Source organism: Stegostoma tigrinum, chromosome 23 (assembly GCF_030684315.1).
Source record: "Stegostoma tigrinum isolate sSteTig4 chromosome 23, sSteTig4.hap1, whole genome shotgun sequence".
Classification (NCBI taxonomy): domain Eukaryota; kingdom Metazoa; phylum Chordata; class Chondrichthyes; order Orectolobiformes; family Stegostomatidae; genus Stegostoma; species Stegostoma tigrinum.
Genome location: NC_081376.1, coordinates 35,484,526 through 35,492,732, shown reverse-complemented (window position 1 = coordinate 35,492,732; position 8,207 = coordinate 35,484,526). Strand labels below are relative to the sequence as shown.

The 8,207-nt window shown below is 38.3% G+C and overlaps 1 protein-coding gene across 1 annotated transcript in view; it reads left to right on the top strand.

Annotated features, from left to right (window-relative positions):
• Positions 1-244: 244 nt before the first annotated feature.
• Positions 245-8,207, top strand: part of LOC125462434 (brain-specific angiogenesis inhibitor 1-associated protein 2-like protein 1) — a 140,792-nt gene continuing 132,829 nt past the window's right edge. The window contains exons 1-2 of the mRNA XM_059654066.1: positions 245-507; positions 3,420-3,495. Of these exons, the coding sequence (XP_059510049.1) occupies positions 457-507; positions 3,420-3,495 (127 nt within the window). The 5' untranslated portion in view covers positions 245-456. The remainder of the gene's footprint in view (positions 508-3,419; positions 3,496-8,207) is intronic.

The following is an 8,207-nucleotide window of genomic DNA, read 5'->3' as shown; positions in this document are numbered from 1 at the left end:
ACAAACTCAAACAATACAACCCTCAGCCCGACCTGCAAATGCAGGGGACTGAGCGCCTGCGCGGAAGACACCGGTCCGATGGGCGGAGAGCCGCCTGCGCAGTGAGGTAGTGGGCGGGGAACGGCGGAGAAGTGTGCCTGCGCAATAAGGCAGGGGGCGTATCGAGGGCGGGAGCCTTGGGGTGACTTGCGCTGTGGGAGGTGTGGGTGGGGCTTGGGTTGGTTACGTCATTGGTATAGAGCAGGGTAGAAGTTTGACAGGAGCTCGAGCGGGAGAGGGGACGCTGCCTGGAGCCGGCAATCCGTTTACTTCAAGAGAGGAGGGGGAAAAAAAGACCAAACCACGGAGGAAAGGAAATTAAGTCGGAAACGATCCTCCTTACAAACAGAAAACTATCCAGGATTCCTTTTCTGCTTTTTAAAAAAATTCTGAGGGGTGTCGTTGTCAGGGGGAACCATGGCTCGCAAAGCCGAGGATATCAACAGACTCACGGAGAGCACCTATAAGGTGAGGAGAGTGGAAAACACTTTACTTTTTAATTTAACAATTAAGTGTTACATCTACTTTTTGAAGGAACTTTAGCTGACGCCGCTGCCGTATCTTACCTGTATCAGGAACAGGCGTTTGGGTTTCCAGGTGTGTGAGCCGAGGGGAGTGGGGGAGGGAGAGGGTCTGTGCCCGGAACTTCACCATTTAATAACAGAAGGCAACTTCATAATCGGCACAATAAGATATTTAAAACAATCATTATTTAAGGTGGTCAGTGTGCGCAAACTGAAAAGTGCTACAGTGCTCTCAGTAAAACGTAAATCGTATTTAGTTAATCATCAAGGGTTGCTCAATGGCTTTCTCTTTGTTGGAGAAGCTGGTGAAAGGTCACCACTCGATGGCTAAGTATCTTCCGTCCGCAAGGAGTACACTGCACCTACCTGTTCAGTCAGCTTTTAAGCTGGGTGTGCCCAGCATTCGAATAGATTCAGCAGAAGAAGGTTTGGGAGGGGATGTGGTGTGGAAGGTGGTGATGAGGTTATTATCTTGGATTTAATAAAAACTCATCGAGGGCAATCTTTTAGAGGATATAATAAATCATGGCTGAGATTTTGGACATGTTTAGATCCATATTTTCCGTAAGAAATTGGCCACTTTTTTCTTTATTGAACGATGTACTTTGATTATACCTCAGTCGCAATTATATGATATTGTTCTCTAGTTTCGCAGTTTAAGATCACAGGCATCGAAAAGCTTTAGACTTAAAAATAAGTTACAGACTTGTAAGTTGGTCTGTAACAAGTCAGTAAAGACCATATCTAAAGTCAAGATTATAAGCTAATCAGAAATGTTTCACTGTGAATTTATCTCCCATATTGTTGATTTTAGAATGAAAATTACAAGCCCCTTACTTTAAAAGTCACCACCTTTTAAGTAGATCACTTAAAGATTGTTTTTCTCTTAGTCAAGGGAGTCAGAGTCGGAAACAGAACTATGAATTCATGCAGTTTTGATGTTTGTGAATGCCTTTTTTTTTCAATATTGTAGGTCTTTGTATTCAGCCCTGATCTATCAAGGGGTCACACATTTGTCATGGATAATCTCTCCAAGGACATGGCAATCTGCCTATTGCCACTATTATGTATGGTAGGAGTGAAGTTTTGCAATCAGCTGGTTTGATGTCAGCAGCCTGCTTTGTAAATAGTGGAGTGTGGTGTATTGCCACAACATACTGAAGTTGTCTGTAATATCAAAGGGACATTGTGAAAACCTATTTTATAGAAAATTGTTCTCTAATGTAGAGAAATGATACGAGTTGGTGCATGTCAAATTGATAAGGAATAGACCTGAAGTATTGGGTGGAGCAGTAACTTCCAGTTAGAAATTGTTTAAGCCGGAATGTAATTATCTGATAGTTAAAGTAGATGATATAGGAATTTATTTACAGGAGCTGTTGCTGGATTGTGATGTCATTTTATTAATTGTTTATATATTATGGGTTAATAATGATTTGGGAATTGCATTTTAGTTGGGAAGACGAATAACAACTCACGAGAGATAGCTAACACATGATATTAGTGAAGCAAAGGGCTTGGTATACTAGTAAGTAGGATTCTTGTGGAATAGTGGTAGCGTTCCTACCTCAGAGCCAGGATACCTGGCATCAAGTCCCACCTGCTGCAGATGCGTGTGAAAAAACTTCAAGTTGATTAGAGAACTGCAGGTATACTTGATTTTTTTTTCTTAAGCTTTGGTTTGATTTGGGTCTACTTTTTTGGTGGAGGATGGTTCTACTCAAAGCAATACAACAATATGACTTCATCTTTCTTGGAATAATAGCAATGACAGAAGAATGAGATTGATTGATTGATTTTTGACCTGTTTCCCAATGAAGCTAATTTCAAGAAATAGCAGCCTGGAAATTCTTCAAGCAAATTGTCCAAGAAAGTTGATGGGCAAATCAATTATGGAGAATCAGATTAAACCATAGTGATTGGCTTTTATATCAATTGACCTTCTTATTGATTTGTTTTGACTAAACAACATTGCTGAGAATCTGCAACAGTGGCTGATATCTTTGCTAGAAATTGATGCTTAAAAGTTCTGAGATGAAGGTTCTTTCAATAGCCAAAAGGCTGGAAATAAATTATTGAAAAAGTACGGTCTTATTTTTTGTACTGCATTTATTACAACCAGGATGTTCACAAAACAACTTTAAAGTTGTAATAAAATTAATTGAGAAGCTCATAAACATAAAAGGTCTTTCATTGTTTTGTGGGCTTGTAGGTTTCCTCCCCTTTATCTAGTTTTATTGTAGGATAGTAAAGGATTAAACTTAAAACTGGAAGAACTGCAGATGCTGTAAATCAGAAACAAAAACAAATTGCTGGAAAAGCTCAGCAGGTCTGGCAACATCTGTGAAGAGAAATCGGAGTTAATGTTTCGAGTCCAGTGACCCCCTTCTAGAAAAATTAACTTTGATTTCCTTCCACAGATGCTGCCAGACCTGCTGAGCTTTTCCAGCAATTTCTGTTTTTAAGGATTTAAAATTGTTGACATCGTGTGTCAAGTGGTTGGAAATTGCTGGAATGTGCCTTCAATAAAGTCATAACTTTGTAGCCACCAAAGAATTGTTTAGGAGCATTTTTCTTTGGTAATCTAAAACAGTGAGCTAGTTCAGTCTACAACCTCAGAAAACTGCAAAGCATCACCTGTGTTTACGGCTGAAATACGGTTGCGCAGTCTTATTTACATTTTCATATGTTTATGGGTCATTTCACCTTCTGGTTTCCATTTATATCCGATTCAAATTTGTCATAATCAAATGCATGCAAATAATCTTGTGCAACGTTTCAAAGGATCTTGCTATGTTGTAATGGTGAAAATAATGCCATTAATTTCTTCCTTGAATTTTTTTGGTTTTTCTTCAGACTGTAATGGAACAATTTAATCCAGGATTACGGAATCTTGTAAATTTGGGCAAAAATTATGAGAAAGCTGTTAGTGGTAAGTATTCAATTTAAATACTTGCAAAATGTGTATTGATTCATTTAAGATGTGCTGATGACTGCATTTAATGCTTAAAATTCCTGGCATCAAGGAGTAATCTCCAGTTACAGGCAATGATTATAGGCTTCAAGCAATCATATTCCTTTAGGCTTATGGGGATGCTACCTTGCAAACGCAGTGCACTTGAAATCTTTGGTCATTCTATTTAAACAAAGTTTTTTTGTAAAGTGCAGGCACGTAAACAAAATGTTGTCAGATATTTTTGCTTTACATGTGAACCAGGATCTCTACTTACAGCTACTGATGCATCAACCGAAATACTTTGTCAGTAAAATATATGATAATGTTTGATTCCACCTTTATGAAAGATGCATTAGATCTTCAAACTGATTTTTACCAAAACACAAATTATGGCTTTGGTAAGTTTATACAATTCAATAGATAAAATAATAAGATATTCTGAGACTGCAGATGAAATAGTAGCCACATTTAAGGATTGGCTCTAAAACACAAAATTACTCGTTTGTGTTAAGGAAATTGGAAAAGTTCACTAAGGAAATTAGGTAAACTAGTGGCTGGCTTTATAATCTGACAACAACGTTGTTACTTTTATAATTAACTTGGAATCCTTCCAAATTAAAATTGCTTATAGAGCACTAAGAGTGAGTGAGGTCAAATGTAATTGCAAGGACCATTGAAATGAAATGTTTAAAAAAAGTAAAGCTTGACAGGTCAGATCAGGGTGGGGATAGCTTGAGGTAGGAAACAGGATCCCAGATGAACCAGAAAATGAATGAAATCATTTTCAACGTGTATACATAGGTGTAGATACAGATAGTCAAAGTGAGAGATGTGGACCAGAAACCAGGATTGGCCACATGACGAACCATGAAAGGTGATTTCATTATACAGTGTACACCTGGGAATGCTAGAAGTCATGGCAATTAAGATGCCAGAACTGGAGGCTGTTGTAGCAGTAAGTAATTACAATGTGGCATAAATCAGTACCATTGCTAAACTCAATGGATCAAAATGATCATGATCAAATGTATAAAAGAGTAGTCAAGAAAAAAGACATTGTGCACCTTTTATTAGCTGAATTTACTTTGGCAGGATCAGAAAGACCCAACACAGCATTCCAGGTAGATAATCAATGCCAACAAAAGTAGTAACAGGAAATCTTGCTCTCTAAACACAAGAATATGTGAGAACTGAGGTTGTTTTGAGTTGGATAACATTATTTTGATAAGACTTTAGCCACAAGGGAGAGTACTCATTGTGATGTAGTCTCTGTAAGTGATCTGGAACAAACTAGTTGAAATTGAAGTTGTCACCTCTAGGGGATAGTGACCACAGATGAACAAGGTTCAATATTATTTTAGAGTCTGGAATATACATGGTCAGGACCTAGGTCTACAATTAAGAGCTAAGTTTGACTTAAATGAGAAAATAAAAGCAAATAAGTTAGAACTTTTTCAGTAATGATATTCAAAATAAACATATGACTCTGAGAATTGACAAATAGGTTTGAGTGATATTAGTGATTGCAGGAAGAAAGATTATACAAAGATGAATGCAAGAAATTGTAATAGCATGTTAGAAAGTGATCAGTAATGCAAAAGGAGGCCATGGAGAAAGCACAATCACTGAGGCAATGTGTAATGGTAAATAAAAGATTTTGCAGTAAAAAAGATTTAGATTAGATTAGATTCCCTACAGTGTGGAAACAGGCCCTTCGGCCCAACAAGTCCACACCGCCCCTTGAGCATCCCACCCAGACCCATCCCCCTCTAAACAACACACCCCGAACACTACGGGCAACTTTAGCATGGCTGATCCACCCAGCCTGCACATCCCCGGACCGTGGGAGGAAACTGGAGCACCCAGAGGAAAGTCACGGGAAGAATGTGCAAACTCCACACAGACAGTCGCCCAAGGCTGGAATTGAACCTGGGTCCTTTTTCTTCCATGTTACCATATAACCTGTAGGGATGGTTGCTTTGTTTGGGGGTTACTTATGAACAGTGTTTAGCTAGTTGAGAAATTCAGGATCAAATTCTTGAATGCCTGTAGGAACATTTCAGTGTGGATAATTGAGTAGTTTTACTCTTGGACTAAATTATTGCTTTGTATAATAATAATGGATGCAGTAAAGGTAATCAAACCGATAACTTCATGTTAATAACTATTTTCTGTATACATGTTCGGATATGTCATCAATTTTGCTTTTTTTTTGTAGGAACAATTAATTGGTATTGGCTGTATTACCTTTGTAATTTATTGCATTTATTAAGATCTTGGTTTGAATATATTTTAAGACTTTCACATTCAACATGCTCAACTTGAACTAACAAAGATCCTTGTTTAAATAAATTTTTTATGCAAGCCTAAGCCTACCAAGTGTGGTCAGCCTATTGAAGAAGACTGGTTGTACTGAACTTAATGGCTTCCTGTGGATTTTAACTTATTTGTACAGTTGGTACAGTGGACAACTTGCAAACAATATATTAGTCGTATTAGAAGTGAAACAATGGCTTGTATTTAGCATCATAAAAATGGTATTTATATGGCATCAGTAATGTGATAGAAAGTCCGAGGATACTTCTGGGTAGAAACAAATATAACACCAAAAGATATATTAGGGCACATCAGTCATCTCGGTCAGATGTAAGTTTTAAGGGCTGACTTAGAGGAAAGCAAGGCGGAGAGTCTGAGGCATGAGTTCCTTGAGACTTGATGGCCCAGACTGCTGAAGGCACAACAGCCAATGGTGGCACGTTTACAATCACGTACGGTCAAGAGGCTGGAATTGCAAGGGCACACAGATCTTGGAATGTTGTATGTCTGGAATGTGTTCAGAGATGGGAAGGGGAAAGGCAGTGATTTTTTTGAAAACAAAACTATAAATTTTAAAATCTGAAACCAGGTGATAAACTGTCCTCCATATGTTGATTTAACAGCAATCTTGTATCTTTATTCTATTCCTTTTTTTTTCAGGAATTATACTACTTTCTCTCTCAAATTCCATACAAGTCTTTTTTGTTTGCCACCTCTGTCTCTGCTTTAAAAGGCCTTCTAAAATCCCGCCTCTCAGCTTGTCACCCTAACTCATTTTAACTTACTTTCTTGCACCCTCCTGCTTCGTGTTCAGTGGTCCAGGATATTTCCTGCACATGAGAAAATATATGCTGTCCATTCTAGTCAGAAGAAAATACTAAGGGAGGTAATTGTTCCAACAAGAATCTGCACCCCTGAAGAAAAGTGGTTAAGCATGAAACGTAGACCTTTTGGGAGGAAAGTGGTTAGCATGGAAATAGCTTCACTTAGATTCCATTGCATGCCCTGCACTGAATTTGAGAAATTAGAAGGTTAATTTCTGTAAACAAGTGTGCTTTTTCCTTCCTTCCTTTTAAAAAGGTAGAAGTGTACACATTTACATATGGTAGAGAATGAAGAATTTTTTTTGTTCATGTGCAGATCTTTTCTTCTGCTTTAAACTTTACCCCTAATTACATTTGAAAAAGGACAAATTACCCCTTGAATACAAATTTTGATACCATGGTAGTGAAGGTCAATCAACAGTTGCCTTAAAAAAAATTGTCTAGTATGCTGTAGCAGGATTTATTCTACAGGAAACAATTTGTGAAGATATATTTTCCAGAATCTTCATCTGAGTGATATAACAGTTCTAGCTACAATATTCTCAGGCTTGTTGTGCTGCTTAAGAATACTTTGAGTCTGCCAAGATAAGGAAAGCATTAGCTTTATTTGAGAAACACCTTGCCGTGATCTTTCACCTTGCCATGAAACTAATGAAAAGCATGTGACAGTAAGATTTCCCATTACTGTCTCATTACTGCATCGTAATTAGACTTGGGAGGTATGTCATGTTAGAGGCTAAGTTTCAGATTCTAGCATTGTATTAGATCTTTCTTGAAGTCTCTGATTTCAGTTTTGTTTTGGTGACGTGGTTTCACAAGTCTATTCATCTGTTCTGGAGATAGTAGGAACAGCAGATGCTGGAGAATCTGAGATAACAAGGTTTAGAGCTGGATGAACACAGCAGGCCAAGCAGCATCAGAGGAGCTTTCTGAAGAAAGGTCTAGGCATGAAACGTCAGTCTTCCTGCTCCTCTGATGCTGCTTGGCCTGCTGTGTTCATCCAGCTCTACACCCTATTCATCTATTCTGTTCTTTGAGGAGGTTGGGACTTCAGGTCCTCAGTAAGGTCACATGACTGCTAGGCAAGAGAATGTGCAGGTAACTGTGGTTCAGCCATTGGGTATCAACTGTGTCTCCCGATGCATGCAGCGCCTCTGTATTTGACTGTGTTAATTACTTCTTCACTTATAGAAATTTGTGCTCATTTGTTGTGTTGCATAGTACCATTTTCAGTTTGAATGATCTAGGACTGTGGGTATGGTGTCTGTTCCACCCGCTTGTCTGCAACTTCTTGTCAGATCCAAACAGGTCTTACTTGAGGGTCTGGTAGTGATGCTTTATGATTTTTGTTATAGTTCACATTTGACTGGAATGATATTTTTCCCTTTCAACTTGTTCAATTTGAAGGTTGTTCACATAGCATGTGTGTGAGAGAGAGATGAGGAAGCTGAATTCTAATTCTTTTTTCTGATAGGCCTTCACAAGAAGCTACACCATAATGGAATGAAGTTGTGCACTAACTCAGAATTGCAATTTGGATTTTATCAT